Source organism: Neofelis nebulosa, chromosome 2 (assembly GCF_028018385.1).
Source record: "Neofelis nebulosa isolate mNeoNeb1 chromosome 2, mNeoNeb1.pri, whole genome shotgun sequence".
In the NCBI taxonomy this organism is placed as follows: domain Eukaryota; kingdom Metazoa; phylum Chordata; class Mammalia; order Carnivora; family Felidae; genus Neofelis; species Neofelis nebulosa.
The window spans coordinates 185,903,410-185,926,039 of NC_080783.1; the positions used below are offsets into that span (position 1 = coordinate 185,903,410).

The 22,630-nt window shown below is 37.9% G+C and overlaps 1 protein-coding gene across 7 annotated transcripts in view; it reads right to left on the reverse strand.

Moving 5' to 3' along the window:
* MAST2 (microtubule associated serine/threonine kinase 2) overlaps window positions 1-22,630 on the reverse strand; it is a 236,326-nt gene that overhangs the window by 80,395 nt on the left and 133,301 nt on the right. For 2 of the 7 annotated variants that reach the window (XM_058717551.1, XM_058717552.1), the window contains exon 5: window positions 18,099-18,293. The exons of 3 other annotated variants lie outside the window; for them this stretch is intronic. In XM_058717551.1, coding sequence (XP_058573534.1) covers window positions 18,099-18,293 — 195 coding nt within the window. Of the gene's footprint in view, window positions 1-18,098; window positions 18,294-21,033; window positions 21,322-22,630 lie in introns of those variants that run through there. 2 more of the 7 variants (XM_058717557.1, XM_058717556.1) reach the window with 2 other exon arrangements.

Sequence of the window (22,630 nt, forward strand, 5' to 3'; positions counted from 1 at the left end):
GGGGGAGAAAGAGACAGACAGACAGACTCTTAAGCAGGCTTATGCTCAGTGCAGAGACCAACTCAAGGCTTGATCCCATGACCCTGGAATCATGATCCGAGCCAAAATCAAGAGTCTGACGCTCAACCAATTGAGCCACCCAAGCGTGACTGTTTCTTTTTTTCTATTGAATCTCAGTTGTGGTGAATTGTTTCCTTTATGATCTGTTTCTTTTGTACTATGAAATCACTTTCAGTATGGCTTTGTTTATGGGAAAGTTGTACTATGTGATTTGAGGGTGTGTCATTTAAATGAAATTTTGAGTTTCTAACAGACTTGTCAAGGTTATTACCACCTAGAATCACTTCCTAGGCCACATATACACTATAAACTCCAGGCCCCAAATTCGCTTGAATAAAAGCCCTACAGTTAAAAATTCTCAAGGGAAACTTTTAAATTATTAATAGCCCTATTTACACAGATGAGACTAAAGAAATTTTCATTTCTCCATGCCAGTGGGTAAACTGTTTTCTTAGTCCACTGGGGGCAAAGTGCTTTGAGGGTCCTAATTATATATGGGGTCTCAATTCTATGGTACCTTAGAGTCTCCTTACCCAAAACAAGCTTAAGGGCTTATCCTCTTTCCCCTAAAGGAAATCAAGACCAGTACACCTCCTCACTAGTCCCTTTCTTAGAAGTTCCAACACTGGTTTCCACCATTCAGGTACTGGTTTTTTTAGAATTAGGTCCTCTGGCATTTTCTTCACAATCTACTGAATTTAGCTATGCATGTAAAGCAATAATCATAATAGCTAATATTTATTAAGTGCTAACCAGGCACTGTTTAAAGCACTACATGTAGTATCTCATACCCTATGGAGTAGGTATATTATTATTCCCTTCATACAGATAAGGAACTTGAGGCACAGACAGGCTAAATAGCTTGCCCTAGGTCACAATAAGGTACTAACATTCTTTGAAACCTAATGTAATTTACATCTCTTTGCTCTGGGACTTTCTTAATGTGGAGCTCCATTCTAAAGATGATTAAGGGGTGCCTGGGTGGCTCAGTTGGTTAAGTGTCCAACTCTTTATTTCAGCTCAGGTCATGATCTCACAGTCATGGGATCAAGCCCAGCATCGAGCTCTGCACTAAGTGTGGTGTAGAGCCTGCTTGAGATTCTTCCTGCCTCTCTCTCTGCCCCCTCCCCTGTTTGTGCTCTCTCATTCTCTCAAAATAAATAAATAAACTTTAAATAATAATAAAAAAAGATAATTCAGAAGGCATGTATCCACAAAAACAAGGGCATGATTCAGTTGGTAGCAGATTATAATAGCCAAACCTAAAAGTCTCAGCAACAAGGTCCTGCAATGATACCAACTTATAGTGAAAAGAAACAAACAAAGGTCTAAAGCTCAAATGTCAATGTCCAAGGTATCACCACATGGATTTAAAAGACCCGGAATGCAGGGCGCCTAGGTGACTCAGTCGGTGAAATGTCTGACTCTTGGTTTTGGCTCAGGTAATGATCTCACGGTTCATGAGTTCTAGCCCCACATCGGGCTGTGTGCTGACAGTGCAGAGCTTGCTTGGGATTCTCTCTCTCTCCCTCTCTCTCTGCCTCTCTCTCTCTCTCTCTGTCTCTCTCAAAATAAATAAATTAATTAAAAAAAAAAATTAAAACACCCAGAATGCTTGGAATGAATTGATACTTTTAAAGTCAAAAACATGAGAAGAGGGGAACCTGGTCAAATGTAGATCAGTGTAATGTCCTCCCCTGGAATTGTGTAACATAGTGGGAAGATTCTCTAACATGACAGTGGCAACATGTCTCTACTCCCAGTCTCAAGATGAAGAAAGAGTTGCCAACCACACCTTAGTAAATGTGCCCACCACCTACATACCAGATAATTCTGTCACTGGTGACTGTAGGTCACATTCCCAGAGTTCTAAACAAATAAACCTGATAGTAGAGATAGGAGAGAAATTTAAAAGCCCTAGACTGGGGACTGCTTCAGAACTTGTTTATTCTAAGCATGTCTGTATTTCTAATGCCTGGGAAAATGGCTGAACCACAGTTGTTATTATTTGGATAACTAATGAATGGGAGAGAATGGTCCTGTCATACATTTTTAAAGCAGTACATCTCTTGGTAATCAAAGGAAAGTGGCCAATGAGACTAAGGATTTTGTCTTTGAATGAAGTATACTTCCACTACAGAAGCCCTCCACAAATAAGAGCCCTGGTAAAATGAAATAGTATAAAGTTACTCCTGATTACACAGTGTCTGGGAAGATGTGGTAAATTTGGTTTGTCTTCACTAGTTTCCATGGTTTCCATATTTCTTTGGAAATTCCAAATTATGAACCCATTCCCAAGTTACATTTCCAGACCAGTTTCTTTGAAAGTTACTGGTTAAAGGGAAATACAAAAATGTCTTGTACTCTATATGTTAGTCCAACATCCAGATTAAACCCTGCATTAGTAACAACCCTCTTCTGCCTCCTTCCTTAATAAATAGCCCAGCTGTCTGTCCTGTGCTCAAATTTCCATAATAGATAAGATTAAAAGAGGTCTGTTTCTGTGAAGCAGACATGAGTACAGAGGCTACTTGAAGGACTAGGCCTCCACTTTCAGTAGTCAAACTCTGTGACAGTGGTTTTCAGTGACAGTTAATTTTAAGGTTCTATGCCAGGCACTCAAAGGACTAAAAAATGTGCATATAAAATCAATCCTTGGCCTTCAGAGACCAAAAAAGAAGAAACTTAGACATGTCAGGGAAGAGAACTCAGGCAACATATACTGACACAGGTTCCTTTTAAGAATCTGGGTGTCTATGCTCCATAAAAATGAAAGAGTCAACTAAGAAGAAGGCAGAAGGTCTGAGGAACTCAGAACCCACAGTGGAGAGGTACTGGGAATTCCATGACAACAACTATGTCAGAGGACCGGAGAGTAATCAGTCTAGACCAGAGCAGAAGGTGAGAGGCCTCTAGGAAGAATAATGCTGGGGTGATTTGATCATTTGATATAGAGAAGCACTTTGCAGCTTAGATGGAAAATTTTATAATGAATAAATGAATTCTACATAGAATATAAAGCAATGCAAAGATGAGATAATTAGTACCCCCAGGAAAACAAAAAGTCATAAAAGAAAACAAATAGAATATAGCATGTAATGACTCAAGAATAATAATTATGAATTCATAATAGTTTAACATTGATATAGATAAAATAATTTTTAAAGTAGTTACTTCCTAGTTAAGTATCCCGAATCTTGATTTCGGCTCAGGTCATGATCTCACGGTTTGTGGGATCAAGCCCTGTGTCAGGCTCTGAGCTGACAGCATGGAACCAGCTTAGGATTCTCTCTCTCCTTCTCTCTATCTGCCCCACCCCTGCTTATGCGCTCTCACTTTCTCTCTCAAAAGAAATAAACATTTTAAAAAATAAAAAATAAAGTGATTACATTTAAGAAGTAAAAATCAAGAGTGGTAAGAATGGAGTAAGAGAACACCCAAGTTTTCTAAGACTTAAAGAACTGACTTTTAAAATTATGTCCATATATTTGACAAAATAAAAGCTAAATTTAAAATGTGGGTGGATTACACATATGTAAAGTGAACAGGAAGAGGGTGGTTGTGATAGAAGATTTGCCCAGATAGAAGAAATGTGTATTAAGCAGTAACATGATAGTAGTGATTACGGTGCATTTTAACTGGTACAACCATGGTTCAAATCTAACCTACAGCAGTATGTTTAAAGAAAACCAGCAAATGATCACCCCAAACCTCTGCTCAAAATCCTCTGACAACTGCCAGAGCCAAGTAAATATCTAACTTAGTTGTTAGCATGCCATGCCATGATATGGCCCCAAACTGATTTGTCCTACCTATCATCTCTCTACAAATCCACTCTCCCCACACTTTACACCCCAATGCTAAACAAGTCCATGCCATTATGTTTCTACTCCCTTGCACATGCTATTGCTTCTATTAAATACAAGGTCTACCTGACAAGTGTGTGTCAATTCCTCTCTTCTCAAGTCAAGAGTTTCCTTATCTCTAAAGCCTTCCTTGTGTTCTCCAGAGCAAAATGAGATGTTGGTTTCCACACACTGGCACTGAATTTTGTATAACCTTTCATTACAGAATTTATTATGCATCTCCACGCAACTCCCACCACACGCCAGGTAGCTTTGTAGGAGAAAACTAACAAACTTTCAAGGAACAAGTAATTCATGTCTTATAAAGTTGTGCAGGAAAATAGAGTAAGATAGAGAGCTGCCTAAGTTATTTTATAACAATAGTATAACTTTGATTCAAAGCCAGATAACAACAGCCTAAGAAAATTATGGGCCCATTTCCTTTATAAATATATATGTTTTAATTCTATAAAATTTTAGCAAACTTAATTTTAAAAATACTGTGATCAAGTAGGTCCACAGACCCCAGAAGGGCCCTGAGGCCCCTTCAAAAGGACTGCAAAGTCAAAACTATTTTTATAGGAACACTGAGACATCATTTGGCTTTTTTCACTGGGTAACATTTGTACTGATTTTACAACATCAAAGTGGGTAAAACTTCTGAACCACCTCAGCAAAAATTAAAGTAGTCATAGTTTTTTTCACAACCATTCATTTGCGGGGGGTGGGGGGAGACAACTAGATTCACTTAGAATGTTCTTATTGCGGCAATAACAATTAGTAATTTCGTTAAATCCCGACACTCTTTAGAGGCACCTGCCTGGCTCAGTTTGGATAGCATGTGACTCTTGAATTTGGGGTTGTGAGTTTAAGCCCCATGTTGAGTGTAGAGGTTACATTTTAAAAATATTGACTATCTTTTAAATATTCTACATGACAAAATGATTAATTATGCATTAAATACTACTGCTGAATTAACAAAGTACAATAAGTGTGTTGAAGAAGACATGCCATTGTTTGTGAGCCACTTTTTTTTCCATGAACATCATTTTTACAGTTATTCAGACTTAAGAACCTGCAAACATTTTCTGGAAATGAACAAAACAAGCTTATCACTTTAAGGAAAACAACTGAAAGTATTTGTTGCCAATGATAAATTTAAACTTTTAAGCAAAAATCAGAATTTTGAAAAACTTGTATCGTGATTTTGACTGCTTCCCAATGTTTATACTTTGCTGATAAGAGTGATGCTGATATTAGCAAATGTGATTTTTTTCATATTGTACAACTGAAATGTATCAACATTTGAGAGAAAAATAAAGAGAAAAAGTATTTGATATATATCTTTGAATATAAAGAAATTCTCAAGAAAACAGAAAACAAAAGACATTTTCTTAATTTCAAAAAGGATCTTTACTCAAAATTTAAAGGAAAAATTATACTCAAGGAAAACTATATTCCCTTTGAGGCCAAGGAAAAACACAAGGGTACCTACTCTAATTGCTATCCCTAAACCTAATGCCAGAAGCTCTGGCCAATTAAAGTAAAAAAAAGAAAAAAGAAAAAAAGAGAAAACAAAAAAATGAGGATAGCATGGAAAGATATAAAATTGTAATTTTTGCATATACTAGCAATAACTATGTAGAAAACCATTCACAACAGTAGTTAAAACACTTTAAGAAATCCAATGTTAAGAAAGTCAGACAATACAATCAATAATGGGAAGATGAATTTCTTTAAGTCGAAATTCAACTAATAGAAATCTGAGGAGTGTCTGGGTGGCTCAGTCAGTTTAGTGTCGCTCTTTATTTTGAGGGAGAGCAACAGCCAAGAGAGAGGAAGTGGATAGGGGAGAGAGAAAGGAAGAGAGAGAATCCCAAACAGACTCTGCACTGTCAGCACAGAACCCAGTGCAGGGTTCAGTTCATGAACTGTGAGATCATGACCTAAGCTGAAATCAAGAGTCAGACACTTAGTTGACTGAGCCACCCAGGCGTCTCTTGCACGTGCTCGAAAGAAAGAAAGAAAGAAAGAAAGAAAGAAAGAAAGAAAGAAAGAAAGAAAGAAAGAAAGAAAGAAAGAAAGAAAGAAACGAAACCTGGGAAAGACCTGCAAATACAGAACACTTTAGCTTATCAGAAATATAAATGAATAGCATTTTAAAAATAAAGATTAATGCAAAACTAGCAGTAATGAAATAAGAATTGTTGGGTATGGAAAAGAATTTAATTAAATGTCTTATAAATTAAAATTATAGACATTGAAAGGATAAATGGATAAAGAAAATATGGCATATACTGACAGTGGATTATTATTCAGCCATAACGAAGAATGAAATCTTGCCAAGTACAACAACATGGATGAATCTCAAGGGCATTATACTACGTGAAATAAGTCAGACAGAAATAGATAAATACCACATGATCTCATTTATATGCTAAATCTAAAACAAAAAACTGAGTTTATGGATATAGAGAACAGACTGGTGGTTGCCTGAGGTGGGGTGGGAGGTGGGGGGCAAAATGAGATACGAATTTCCAGTTATAAAATGAATGTCATGGGAATTTAATGTAGAGCATGATGACTCTAGTTAATAATACTGTATTGCATATTTAAAAGGAGCTAAGAGAGGGGATCTTGGATGTTCTCATCACAAGAAAAAAAGCCTATAACTGTGTATGGTGATGGACGTTAACTGGACATATTGTAGTGATTACTCACAATACATACAAATATCGAATCATCATATTATATACCTGAAACTAATATAATGTCAATTTTAAAAATTACTAAAACTCAATGATGAGGTAAACTCTGAGGCAAAGTAATTAGAAAGAGAATTAGTGAAAGACCGTTTTAAGGAACCAAAGACACAGTGATTAAATGGTTATATGAGTTTGTTTCCTGAACTCTATTTGGGACCATAATGTAGAGGCCTAAGCACAGACTTAACAACTAGAGAGAAAAAAACTGCAATATAATGAGCTTACTTATCAACCACAGACACTTCCAAACAGTCCACTTCACTGCCTTGGTTCTTCTTCCACATAAACTTCATGGAAACATTTAGACTAGGAAGAACATACCTCTTTTCAAAATAATCAGTAATCCAAAAGGGACCAGAACAAAATCAATCAAAGACACGATAGAAAATTAATGTCTAGAATATATAAAGAACTCCTACAACAAACAACACCAGATTTTAAAATGAGCAAAGGTGGGCACCTGAGTGGCTCAGTCAGTTAAGCGTCCGACTTTGGCTCAGGTCATGATCTCACGGTTTATGAGTTCAAGCCCCATTTCAGGCTCTGTGCTGACAGCTCAGAGCCTGGAACCTGCTTTGGATTCTGTGTCTCCCTCTCTCTCTCTCTCTGCCCCTCTCTCACTTATGCTCTCTCTCTCTCTCAAGAATAAAAATAAGTAAATACAATAAAAGGAAAAAATAAATAAAAATAAATAAATAAAATGAGCAAAGGACCTGAGGGGCACCTGGGTGGCTCAGTCAGTTAAGAGTCCGACTTCAGCTCAGGTCATGATCTCGTAGTCGGTCAGTGAGTTTGAGTCCCATGTGGGGCTCTGTGTTAACAGTTCACAGCCTAAAACCTGCTTGGGATTCTATGTCTCCTCCTCTCTCTGCTCCTCCCCCGCTCATGCTCTGTCTCTCAAAAATGAATAAACGTTAAAAAAAAATTTTTTAAACGAGCCAAGGACTTGAATAGACATTTCTCTTAAGAACATACATGCATGGCCAAAAAGTACATGAAAAGCTGCTCCATATCACTAATCATCAGGAAAATGTAAATCAAAACCACAATAAGCTACCACTACATACCCAATAGAATGGCTATAATCAATAAGACAAAATATCTAGTGCAGGTAAGGATGTAGAAAAACAACCCCTCAAATATCGCTGGTGGGAATATAAAATGATATAGCCACTGCAGAAAACAGTTTGGAGGTTCTTAAAAAGTTAAGTATAAATTTACCATACAACACAATTTCATTCCTAGGATTCTGTCCAAGAGAAATGAAAACATATATCCACACAATGACATGTATGCAAATGTTCATAGCAATATTTACACCTAATAGTCCCAAACTAGAAACAATCCAAATGTCCATCAACTGGTGAATGGATTAACAAAACGTGGCCTACCCATACAATGAAACATTATTCAGGAATAAAAAAGAATGAACTACTGATGTGTGCTACAACAAATAAGCCTCAAAAAAATTATGCTAAAAGAAAGAAACCAGAAACAAACTACAAAGTATATGATTCCATTTACATGAAATGTTCAGAAACAGCAAATTTATACAGCCAAAATCAAATCAGTGGTTGCCTAAGGTAAGTGGTTGCCTAGGAGAAACAGTACAGTGGTACGATGGGCAGAAGGAAACTCTTTGGGTTAAGGAAATATTCTAAATTTAGATTATGGTGATAGCTGCACAATTTTACAAATTTGACAAAAACTGATGAGGTTTTTTGGGGTGATGGGGGTTGGTTCTTGACAAGAGCTAGGCCTCCAGTATCCTGTGAGTCTTCTTTAGCATATGAAAATCTCATTGGAAACTTCCCTCCACTTTACCTTCCCAAATCCCAAATATATAACCAGTCTCTCCACAGGGTCCAAGTCAGCTCTTCCTGCCCACAGGTCCTCTCCCTGTGCTTTAATAAAATCACCTTTTTGCACCAATGATGTCTTCAAGAATTCTTTCTTGACCATCAGCTCCGACCCACCCCACCTCTGTCACCCCAGAACCTCATCAAAAACCACTGGATAACTTGGAATTGGTGAATTTTACAGTATATAAACTGTATCTCAGTAAACTTTTTTTTTTTTTTTTTATACAGGCATCTAAGACTATATCTTATGTACTTAGTGGACCTAAGAATCCTCCTTCCTCCTCTTCTTTCCTGAATAATTCAGTCTAGAAGCCATTAGATTATTATGATGATGGCCAAGTGGTTGGAGGGTTGGGGGAAGAAGGCACTCACACATGCATATTACATATATACACATTCTCTAGGAACAGTGAACCCAAATATCAGCAACCATGCCTATCACCCATATCTTGGCTTTTAAATACCATTCTCCACTAAAAGGAACCATGTTCTTTGGAGAAATGGCTAATACAAGGGCTAGAGCAGGGAAGATACAAAATAAGCCATCCAGGAATGTCTTACAGGGCCAGAAAATTAGGAAGTTCTCAAAGAATGGTGGGGAAATGTTAAGAAAAAAAAAAAAAAAGCAGCAGCAGCCACCAGCATAAGAGACTCCTCTTGACTAAATATGGTACAATTTGAATATCAAAATATATAATGTTATTAACACATTACAACCCACTAAATAAAATAAGAGCCCATTGAATTCATGCTGATACGAGAGAAAAAATGAACAGGGAGAAGAAAAAGCTTTTCTTTACAGTGCAGTGCCAATGGACGAGTGCAGAAAAAATGATGGAATTTGAAAAATACCATTTGGCAACCGGCACAGAATAATAATTCAGCCAAGAAACATCAATGGATGCTAAAAATAGTGAGTTAAAATTTGATGAGAAGTGGGGTAGTTACATAATTTCAAGAAATTTCCCTCAAAATACTTGTTAATTAGAGAGGGGAAAAAAATAATCTTAGAGCAGAGAAACTAGCAGATCAAGTGATCAAGGTTAATTTCACAGTAATGGGATGTAATGAAAGCCTGTATCACCTGATAGGATGCAACAAGAAGAACACACCATCCTTTTTCAGGAACCGTAATATTTCTGCCAAAGATGCTGGAGGTGACCAGAATTTGCTACCCCAAAATACGCTACGTTGGCAAAAGGATTTTTTTAAGCCAAAGGCAACTGAGAATCAAAAGAAAAGGGAAGAATTCTCTGCCCTCTCATTATCTGCCTGAAACCAGGCAAATTTCCCTTTGAGGAATGTGTCCCTCTGTACCTGGGAGAGAAGAGCTACAATGTGTTTGCATAAACATAAACACTGCATAATGTTCCATTAGTTCCTTCACATATGTCCTATTATTCCCTACAATTTATCATGCCTTAAAGCCCAAATCCTCTTTCCTTTGTAAAAGGATACGTAAGCTTCTGAGTCTAACCAGTTCTTTGAGTTACATTTCTTTTCTGTGAATTCCTACATGTGTAAATATTGATAAAAATTGTATGCCTTTCCTCCTATTAATCTTTCCTTTGTCAGTTTAAGTCACAGGCCCCCAGGCACTGAACTAAAAGGGTAGAACAAAAGTTTTTCCTAACAATGCATAACCTGAGCCAAAATCAAGAGCTGGATGCTCAAGTGACTGAGCCACCGAGGTGCCCCTGAAATTATTTTTTTTTAATAGCTGCTAACCTCCAGAGCAATCACCTGAAATGTTTTCAGAATGGCGGTAATAGAAATGAATAAGGCTGAAGGCTGAAAGCTTACTGGATAAACAGCATTCTCTCTCACTCCACCATGTGCTGGGAACTTTCCTACTGCCGATTTGGGCCTATTCTCCCACTCAGAGTATCTAGTATACAGTTGAATGAAATAATGGATGATTCCACCTTAATTTCCTAGGACAGGAAAACTAATTCCCTCCACATAAGATTGGGAAATACATTCTTTATCCTTAAGGAACAATTTAATATGACTTTTTAGTTAGCTACTTTGAGATACTATTTCTCACCCATCAGATTGGAAATAATTCAGAAGCTTGATAATCTATTCAGTTGGCAGGGCTGTGAGCAAATAAAGTAGTCCCCCTGCTTTTTAATTTTTAATTTCTTTTTATTTTTAATTGAAGTATAATTGACATACAACAGAAGTCCCCACTTATCGGAAGTTTTGGTCTTGGTAGTTTCAGTTACCCATAGTCGGGAAGGCATAATGTCAGAAGGTCAGTAGTACTTAATGCTACATCACAGTGCCTGTATCATTCACCTCACTTCAGCTCATCATGTAGACATGTTATCATCATCACAAGAAGAGTGAGGACAAGATATTTGAGAGACCACAGTCACATAACGTTTATTACAGTATATTGTCATAACTGTTCTATTATTAGTTATTGCTGTTAATTTCTTACTGTGCCAAATTTATAAATTAAACTTTATCACTGGTATGTACATATAGGAAAAGACATAGCATATACATGGCTGGGTACTATCCATGGTTTCAGGCATTTGGTGGGTCCCCTGCAAATAAGAGGAGACTACTGTAGACATTATCTTATACCCACTGGTGGAAATACATAATGATATAACCACTATTTTGGGAAACTGGACAATAGCTAATAAAACTACATATGCATTTATTCTTTGGCTCAGCATCCGCAATTCTAGGAATTTATCCTGAAGGCAAACCATGAAAATTAACTCTTCTATGCTTGATAACTCTATCTATCTGATAAATCATTGAAAATTATTTGTGTCCAGAACTCTCCAGTTCCAAACCTCCTATCTACCAAGACAAAAGAAGGGACTGACCCGAGCCCCTATGACAATCAGGATTGGCATTGGTTTCTCTTCCTGTAGCATCCAGGGACATGAAAGAGAAGCTGTTGCAAGAGCCCCTCCTAAAGAACCCTAAGAAATAACATTTATCTTTGCAATTGCCTGGGCTGTTGGGTTCTTGCTATCTGGATCAGTTCTCACCTCTCGGAGCACCTATGTAACAAGGGTCTACATAAATGGTGTCCCAGGATGACTACTAGGAGCCAAAAGAGGAAGCCAAGGTTTTCTTCAGTTTAGCAATCAGTTAGCAGCTACTTAAATGACAAGCTCCAAGGGTCTTTACACACAAAAATCTTCTGTTCTGAGTATAGAATCTTCACTACAAAGGAGTAGTTACCAGGTTTGAAACAAGACAAAGAAACTGGTGACACTGAGGCATCAGGATGAAGGCCCAGGAAAGAATCTAGCTAAACTGACTCAAGAGTAAGGGTAACAAATAGATAACAAGGAGGAAATTCCTTTTGTGTAAGTATTGTAGCTAATAAATGGAAAGGGAATGGGAATATCAACTTTTTTTTGCAAACTTTTAATAAAATAATGGGTCTAAGGTGACAATTATTAATGGCCAATACTATCAAAACACGGGAAAGAGTTGACACAACCTGCCTCCTGACAATTGTACACTGCAAACCAACTACTAAGTATTCTTCTCTGGCCCCCCAAATCAAACTAGAATCAGATCAAGCCACCAGTTTATGAGAAACACAGAGGTCATAAGAACTATGTTAAATAACCACTCAGGGATGCAATGAGCAAAATTCAGAATGTAGGAAAAGTCTATAAGAACAAATATTTACAGATAAAATGATACAGTCTGGGATTTGCTTTAAAATAATCAGGTTGGGGGGAATAGGCAGAGATGCAGAAGAGATAATATACTGACCATGAGCTGATAAGTAGACACTCAAGATAGAAGACTACTCTTTGTATTTTGTAATGTTTCTGAGAGTTTCTATAATACAACATTTAAAAAAGAGTTTTTTAGTGAACAAAATTTTCCTACTTCCAGAAACAGAAATGCCATTTAGAAACCTTCAGCTTCTTGAAGTTGAACAATCCAAGAACAAGCCTGTGGCATCTTGCCAAATAGAACTATATGTTTATTCAGAGTTACCTGTAGCCAGGATCTATGAAAAATTCTCTACTATACAAAGTTTCCTGAGGTTAAGTCACAGCTAGTATTCTTCCTTACTGTACCTTTCTATTTAAAAAGCAAAAGAACACGGGCTGTGACTCCATCAGTTAAGTGTCCAACTCTTGATATCGGCTCAGGTTCTGATCTCTCAGTGGTGGGATAGAGCCCATGTCAGGCTCTATGCTGAGTGTGGAGTCTGCTTGGGATTCTCTCTCCCTCACTCTCTCTGCTCTTCCCCCGCTCGCATGTGTGCATCTGCACGCGTGGCTCTCTCTCTCAAAATAAACATTAAAAAAAAAAAAAGAAAACAAACAAAAAAAAGCACTTTCCCTTTCTTAATCGGAGAATCCTATTTCCTGATGATACTCTCAAGCTGTTCTTTCCCTTACCTATGAGGAGAGGGAAAATGAAACACTTTAAACCTAGTTTAATGAATTTTCCTCACTGTCAAAAATAGCCCAAAAAGAGTTTTTCTCATTTTAGTCCACATCCTGCTGTACCCCAACTGGCCAATTTTTAGTAGCAAATAGTGAAACTGCATGTGAGGGCAGAAGAGCACCCAGCTGCCAGTAACAAAGCTTCCGTGGGCAGGACATAATGATAAGTGATACCTAGAGCTATCCAAGGGAAAATAAGAATATGAGAAAACTAACAGAAGCAACATGAAGTGTGGGGATCAGCAACATGTGAGTTTTCCAACAAAAACAGCAACACAGTAACTGTTATAGCAGCCTGAGTATTCTCAACAATTTTACATGTATTGACTCATCTAATCCTTACAGCAACCCCTGAAGGGCTATTTTTATCCCCATTTTAATGATGTAGAAAACTGAGGCAGAAAGAAGTGAAGTAATTTGACCACAACAGGGCCAGGATAAGAACAAGTTCTAGAGATGTTCCTCTTTTAGAGTCACTTTGAAAAGCAGTTGTTTAAAAAAAGACAGACAAGGAAAGCAGGTGTTGGTAAAATGAAAATAGTGCTTTCTCTTTGGCAGGAAACAATCTTGACACTACCAAAAAGGGGTTTCAAAGCCTGCCTAGTCTTGGAGGAAGTCCAAAAGAACACCTGTCCTTTGCTGTAAAAGTCTACAAAAAGCCTCACACATGTGACACAGGAGGGGTCAGAGGGCTGAATTAGTACCAGCTGCAAACTTCAGTAGTGAATTTGTTTGCTGAAGATGTTTAAGTGAAGGCTGAATAGCTTTTTACTAGACACTGTATAAAAAAGAATTCCTCACCCTATGACCCAGCAATAGCACGGCTAGGAATTTACCCAAGGATATAGGAGTGCTGATGCATAGGGGCACATGTACCCCAATGTTTACAGCAGCACTTTCAACAATAGCCAAATTATGGAAAGGGCCTAAATGTCCATCAACAGACGAATGGATGAAGATGTGGTTTATACATACAATGGAATACTACTTGGCAATGAGAAAGAATGAAATCTGGGTATTTGCAGCAACATGGATGGAACTGGAAGATATTATGCTAAGTGAAGTAAGTCAGTCAGAGAAAGACAGATACCATATGTTTTCACTCATATGTGGATCTTGAGAAACTTAACAGAAGACCATGGGAGAGGGAAAGGGGGGCGGGGAGTTACAGAGAGGGAGGGAGGCAAACCATAAGAGACTGTTAAATACTGAGAACAAACTGAGTGTTGATGGGGGGGTGAGGGGGAGGGGAAAGTGGGTGATGGGCACTGACGAGGGCACTTGTTGGGATGAGCACTGGATGTTGTATGGAAACCAATTTGACAATAAATTATATTAAAAAAATAAAATTAAAAAAAAGAGAATTCCTATACAGTAGGGAGTGGACTAGAGCTAGAACCCTTCCAATATAAACTCTAATAAGGAATTCTTGCTGCAAACCCTCCCAACTACAGGGCTGACAAAGTCTATGGCAGTTTAAAACTGAATCAAAATATAAACCATTCTATGTTTCAAGAAGTTGCCAACGCCAAATTCTTATCCCCAGGAGGCCTAGCTGGGCCAGGGAATAGCCAAAAACACAATTGCCTTTTCTCTCTTCAGGGACACCAGTTACACCATAGACCATATCTAGCATCCCTTCAAATCAGGTTATGTCAACAATGCAATACCCATGTCTGAATGCCAATCGATAGGCTGGAATCATATTCTTGGAAGATGTACAAGATAACTAAAGGTTATAGGGTAAGGGCGCCTGGGTGGCTCAGTCAGTTAAGCATCTGACTCTTGATTTCAGTTCACGATCTCACAGTTCATGAGATCGATCCCTGCAATGGACTCCACACTGACAGAGTAGAGCCTACTTGGGATTCTCTCTCCTCTCTCTGCCCCTCCCTTGCTCTCTCTCTCTCTCAAAATAAACTTTAAAATAAAGTTACAGGTTAATTAATTCAACCCAAATCATGATCATATTTATTATGCCTCTTAAGGTTGATCAGACCCATCTAAGACATTTAACAGCCACCATCAAGCTTGCCTAAAACAGACCCATCCATCCTTTCCTATCAAGGAACAAACAGAAATGTAGTATACATAGGCATCATTTTAAAACTGTGCCGTAATTGTTCTTCAAATTATTATGGGCGATAATTTGTAAGGTCCTAAGCACATCACTAAGATGCAGTCAATAAGGAAGGTTAAGATTCTGAGCAGGGCCTGTTCTAACAACCAAGCAAAAGGATACTATTTTCTAGGACTTTAGGCCATGCAGCCAAAAGTCTCAAGGGCTATATTAGTTTGCTAGTGCTACCACAACTAAGTACAATAGACTAGGTGGCTCAAACAAAAGACATTTTTTGCCTCACAGTTCTGGAGATTGGAAGGTGTCGGTAGGGTGGGTTTCTTCTACGGCCTCACTCCCTGGCTTGTAAATGGCTGTCTTCTCTATGTCTGTGTCCTAAATCCCTCTTTACATGGCACCACTTGTATTAGGACCCACCCCAATGACCTCATTTAACCTGTAAAGACCGTATCTCCAAATACACTCACATTACAGGTACTAGGGGTTTTAACTTCCACAAATGAATTTTAGGGGGACACAACTCAATCCATAACAATAGTTATACTCCACGGGAATAAAAGAGAACTCAATATGGCCACTGCAAAAGAGTTCCCTCTCTCTTGTGTCATCCCTTTTTATTATTTTTTAAAGAGATTTTATTGTTCAATAATCTCTAAATCCAACATGGGGCTGGAACCCACAACCCTGAGATCAAGAGTCACACGCTCCACTGACTGAGCCAGCCAGGCACCCTTTGGGTCATCTATTTTTAGAGGTCAAATTCACTGCCAGTAGCTCTCAATTTTTAGTTCCTCACATTGTTTACTAGAATCATTTTTCTCTTCTTTCAACTTGTATTTTCTCAGTTGCTCAATAACAGTGATGTTCAACAGACTTATCTACATGGTAATGATTTGTACAATTTGTGTGCATCGCTGTGTTCACTAAGCACTGATTCTGTGCTAGACTTTGAATGTGAATAGAGAGAACAAAACTAAGTTAGTGGATGACAGCAATGAGCAGAGGTAAAAGATAAAAGTGAGTAAAATAAGCCTAAAAGAGGAAAGAAGGTAATAAAGACAAGGGGCCTGGAAGTGACAGTGGACTATGAAATACCAATTCCCACCCCCAGTATGGGAATATTTAGTAAAGAATGTTATGAATATGTCATTTTGGGAAGAGAAAACCTGGGGCTGCAAAATAATTTAGGTTCAGAATATACTATATTACTCAAATGAAGTATCTTAGATGCAAAAACAGAATACTTTTTTTTTCCTAACAAAAAGCTTAACAAATACCTATTGATCAAACACACTTTCCTTCTTGAAAAATTATGATTGGTTTCAAAGATACCTCTCTCTTGATTCTTCTCATTTCTAAAAAGCCACTCCTTTTCAGTCCCTCCGCTGCTAGTTCCTCATCTCCCCAATCTCTCAAAGTCAGATGGCCCCAGGGCTCAATCCTCTGACATTTCTTCCTTATCAATAGACACTCATTGGATGATCTCATAAATCTAATCATTTGTTTCACTTATACACTGATAATTCCTTATAAATCTTCAACCCAGACTTCACCTATCTTTAACTGAATGTCTACTTAGCTATTCTTACAGTTTCTCAGTCTCAGTTCAGGGTTCTTCCAGTTTCCTAGCTGCTCAACCTCAAATTCTCAGTCATCCTTCACTCATCTTTTTCTCAAACACTGCATCTAATCCATCAACAAATCCTATAGATTTTACCTCCAAAATATATCCTCAAATCTGACCACTTCTTACCACCTGTACCACTGTAGGTTCAAACAACCATTGTGTCTTACCTAGAATGTACAGTAGCCTTACTTACTTACTTACTTACTTGCTTACTTACTGAGAAGAAGACACACAGTGTGAGTAGGGGTGGGGCAGAGAGAGAGGGAGAAAGAGAGAGAATCTCAAGCAGGCTCCATACTGTCAGTGGAGAGCCTGATGCAGGGTTTGAACTCATGAATTGTGAGATCATGACCTGAGCCAAAATCAAGAGTCCGGCACTTAACCAACTGAGCCACCCAGGCACCCCAGGTACCCTTCTAACTATAGCCACAGGGATCCTTTGGATTTAAGTCAGATCATAACATGTTCCTGCTTCAAACCCTCCAACAGCTTCTTATGTCATTCAACATAAAAACAAAAATCCCAGTAATGGATTTAAAGCTCTATTCCATTTGGCTTCTCACGTATGTCTCAGACTTCATTTCCCACTTTTTACCTCTTAACTCATTCCACATGAGCCTCACTGGATTCTGTGAAAGAACACATGAAGCAAGCTCTTAGATCAGGTCTCTGGCACTTACTGTTGCCTCTGTCTGAAACACTCTTCCTTCAGATATCTCTAATTCTAGCTCTGTGACTGTCCTTCAGGTCTTTGCTCATATGTCAACTTATGAGTGAGGATCCTCCCTATCTTATATAAAATGTCAACCCCTATGCCTCACATTCCCTATTCTCCTCATCCTGTTTCCTCCATATCACATATGTCCATCTGTTATATATTCATTCATTCGTCTCCCTCCACTAGAATCTAAGCTCCTCGGAGGGCAGGTATTTTACCTCTTTGTGTTCATTCTTTTGTTCTTCATGCCTAAAACACCGTCCAGCACATAGTATTACTCAAATGCTGATTATACGAAAAGACAGAAAGAACTGAAGAGAAGAAGGTTATTTTCAGCAATATGAAGAAATCACTTAACCTACTTCAGAATCAAGTTTTCCTGTTGTATAAAATGTGGCATTTGGACTAGCTAACCTTTAGAGAGCTCTAGCATTCTGCCATGCTATGCTTCTCCTATGGAGGGGTCAGAGGGCTGTCCAATAGTCACAATGGGCACATAACTGTCTTAACTACTGATATGCTATATTACTTTCTCTTGAATTTTGAATACAGCAGAAATCTCTGAAATTCCTCTTACTCTTCTCTGTGACTTTTATTCTGTTTCTTCCCATCATTAAGGAGAAAGGTCTGGGTTTTTACCTACTTGGCCAAAAGCAATCACTAAGGCCACACTCACATCACAGCAGGTTTCCTTACCTCCACAGCAGTGGGCGGCTGGAACAGGGACTGCCAGGACTGCTGTGAACTTGTGGGTTCAGGAAAAAGGCAAGAGGAGAAGTAGCCAAAGCACAATCAGCACTAAATGGGATTTTAGTGAAGTAAAGAGCTGGAGCCGATGTGGGTGAAAACATGTGCTGATTTACTTCAGATCCTCGGCAAAGAGTAGAGATTCTGACAAGGTACCACAGTAGAAAAAAGAAGGGTCAGGGATAATTTCTCAACGAAAAAGAAATATATTCAAAGTGGGTTAGTTTAAGCAAAAGGCTCAAAAATAGTGGTCAAAAATCATTCTCACATATCATACCTCAGTGTAGTGTTGGCACAGAATGACCATTGAGACTAAAACTTAATCCACAGAATTAAAACCAAAAATTTAAGCTTTGGGTATTCAAAGTATTTAGAATTGGCTTCTGGAAATATATTATAAGTTTACTACAAATCATCAATTAGCAAGAAGTAATATTTTATGTTCAATGACTAAAACTTCCTAGAGAAATGTGTATGTCCGTAAAAGTAAAACATTAATAGTTCATAAATTAGATTATCTCTACCATAACACCAATTTATTTAGCTAATTCTTGACTAAGAGTACATTAAATAACATCATTTAATTCTGTACAATAAATTTTGCTTCTATTTAAATTTTAGTATTTTAGTTTACTTTTTTCCCCTAAAAACAACCTAGCCCTCTTGATGTGTTAAGTCTTAAGGAAGACTATTAAGTAAATAACCTCATTAGACTGAAAACAGATGGTAAATATGGATTTCTACTTTGTTGATCATTGATTGATATGTCACAGATGATGAAAAATAATTGACAGATGCACAGCATTTAATTTGCTATAGTAGGAGCATGGCTTTCCATACAAACACCATATTTAGCCACAACATTTCAAAGATTTTTTAAAAACTTAGGTATCACACAAGCACCTGTTTAAAAATGTTAGTTGCCTATGTTGTTACTACTGGCTATTTGAATATGGTGACATTTTACTTGTTTTAATTACATATATTCAAAGGAAATATTTACTACTAATTATTCCTGTAGCTGGCTTCAGCATATTTCTCAGATGAGTACACAAAAAGAGGATACAAAATGATAATGTAGAAGGCAGAAAATTATTTAAAATTACCGGTGTGCACAAATTTCCACAAACTCAACATATTAATAAAAATTACAAGAAGTAGAAATATTAATTTTGGATTAATTCCTCACTTTCAAAAAGAATTTTCACTTTTCTAAGGAACTATTTCAAAACTCAACTCCCTAGTGTATACAAGCTACAGCTAATTAGAACATACAATAAGGCAGTTCTTATTGGGGCACCTTGGTGGCTCAGTCAGTTAAGCATCCGACTTTAGCTCAGATCATGATCTCACAGTTCATGGGTTTGTGAGTTCAAGCCCTGCATCAGGCTCTCTGCTGTCAGCACAGAGCCCACTTCAGATCCCCTGTCCCGCTTTCTCTCTCTCTCAAAAATAAATAAAAACATTTAAAAAACTATTTTGGAAAAGACAGTTCTTATTAACCTAAATAATATTGCTTATGGAGTTATAAATCTTATCACATAAAATGAGGCTTAGTCATGTTGATGAATATATAATTAAGATTATAAATCTATGAAAACCAAATCTCATTCTCTACTGGCTAGTAATTAACACTCTGCAAACTGGTTATACACTGAGGCTAGAGTTTAAAAAGGATTGTTTAAAAAAGGAAAGGTGATTTAGAAACTACTTACTAGCTCCTCAGGGGGAATTTTCCTAAGTTAAATTCAAAATCACTAATGATTACCAATAGCAGTGCACCAACAACATTTGGAGAGCATGATTCTGACCACTTATGTTTTCTTAAACTACAAGCTTAATTTTAAAAATTTAAAGTTTTACTAACAAGTCCTTTTTACTTTAAATGATACTTTAGTTCATGAAGCTTCTTTTTTATGGTCTTTAACTTTTAGTCTAAGTAGGAGAATAAACCATTTTAAAAACATATGCCAATCCTTCTAATTATATATTTCAAACAAGTCCAGTCTTCCAAGGTCTTGTTGAATCATTAATTCAATCAATGAGCATCCACTAACACAGAAGGCAATGATCCAAAGAAAGCCCACTGAAGAAGTATGCCTATTTAAGTATACCACACTAACTCCAGGTAAACACTAACATTCAGGGGAAGAAAATCTGAAGTGCATTCCCTCCACCCTGTGAGTTACACAAAGGCAGTTTAAGACAGATCAATGAATGAAATGGATTCTAGGACACTTCATTCCCTGGTTCCCTAATTTGCTGATCAATTCACTCTGCATTTCTTCATTAAATAAGCCTGAGCAGCTCTTGGAAAAGCTACCCTGAAATGGAAGCCTTCTTCCATTGCCCAGCTTTGAAATCCTTATCTAAGTATTCTTCTATTTCTGTTTTATTTCTATATTGGCCAACACAAATAAAATTAGGTCACACCTGAAAGGACTCAGGCTTGGATCTGCAAGGGCAGATCTGAGGTCCTGAGCTGACAGGCCAGGGGCAGAAATACAATACCCTCTCTAGTCCAAGGAGAAGATACTTTCACTTCCATTTGTTTCCCACATTCATAGAGCTTGTATAGGCAGCTTTGACAGTAAATTTAAATACACATTTGCTTTCAAGGCAGGAAAAAAGATCTTAATCATTAACCCAGTTCCCCAGGTACCTAAGCACCCCTAAAATGATATCTAACTCAATTTTCAGAACTAGAAGCTCCATAGGCCCCTGCCAGGGACCAGTGTTTTGACCTTGAATTTATGAAGCCAGCCCAGCCCTCTTGGCATCTCCAAAGCAGAGTCTTTATCCAAGCAAATGAAAGTGTGTTAGTTGGCATTAGTTCTTTTCCTGACATGTGCCAGTTTCCACTCAGAGACCCCAGCCTCCTTACTGAATCCGCAGACATGGTGCTCCCAGTCTCTCTCTCCTTCGTTTCATCATTTTCCTGGCTACTCAAGCTTTTGCCCTCTCACACTCGGGAGTCTTGGCAGGAAGTTCTCTCACACAAGGGGTATGCAGTCTATAAGCCAAAGGAAACTTACAAAGGTTTCCCAAACTTAAGAGAAAAATTAAAGCACTGTTCTTCTAAAACATAATATTCAGAATCCCCCCACCCCACCCCCACTGCAAAAGACTTAAGAGCCCAGGAGGCAGCAATGAGGCACAGTGAGGAGTCCCAGATCCCAAATGAATCAGCTGTCCTCTGATCTGCCTGACATCATTCACACTCCGCCTGTAACAAATCAGAGCGTCAGAGAGCACCTTGTTCCTCCCCAGTGACAAGCACCAAACTCCCTCCCCCACAAGTCAGTTGCAACCTCCAACCCTGAGGCCTGGTAGCAGTGAAGACTCTGGCAAAACTGTAAATACCAACTTGAAAACTCACACTGTGACAGAAATGCCATTAACTCTGGTGGTGTGGGCCACTATAGAACAGCTGTTGCAGTGGGCGGTGGATTGGAAGAAAGAATATTAAGATCCCAAATTGGTAAATTAAGGAGCTAAGAATACATGGGCATTTCTGCAACATTATTCATTCCCAAGCACAGGTCAGGTGAAGTATTATAGTCTTAATGTTAGGACTCAAAGCATAGCCATTATTCAAATTCTGAATTTGACCAATTTAAATAAACTCTGTACTCCCTCCATAAACAAAGTTTAGCATCATTTTTAATTCAATTTCTATTACTCTCTAATCACTTGAATAAGTTTGTGGTGAGAAAAGCCATAGGAAGCTAAGAAAATAAGTCCAGAAAGTATTGGTTTAATTTCAACCAGTAACTATTAATAAAATCATTTGCATGGCAGATGTTACACAAGACATTAAGGTAAGCTACAGAAGAACTCTAAAGAAGTGTAAGCTATTTAACCTTGTATGCTTTGTTTTCCCTATCTGTAGAATTCAAATAATTAAGGTACCTATCTATAGATTGTGGTGAAGATTAATATATGTAAAACAGAAAAGTGCCTAGCACAGAAGTGCTACAGAACCGTTAGCTATTATTATAGGTCTTGCCCTCAAGGAGCTAGCTCCCATTGTAGAGGAGATCAGCCCAGACACACAAAAAACCATCTGACAAAAACAGCCTGGCCTGAAGAAAGCCAAGTGCTCAGGTAAAGCCAAGTGATCAAGCAGAGCTAAACAACAACAGCTAAGGGAGCCAGAGTAAGCAAAAGTCTTGGTCCCCTGCTTCAGAGCACCTGCCAACTCATTTATCTAGATGACAAAGTATGTCAAACTGCTTTTCTAGGGTAACATTCAAAGGATTAATTCATACCCCAACCAATACTTTTCAGCTGCAGGTCACAACTCTTTATTAACTCATAAAATAATTTCAGGAAGTCAGGACCAACATTTTCTTTTTTTTTTTTTTTTTTTAATTTTCTTTTTCAACGTTTTTTTATTTATTTTTGGGACAGAGAGAGACAGAGCATGAACGGGGGAGGGGCAGAGAGAGAGGGAGACACAGAATCGGAAACAGGCTCCA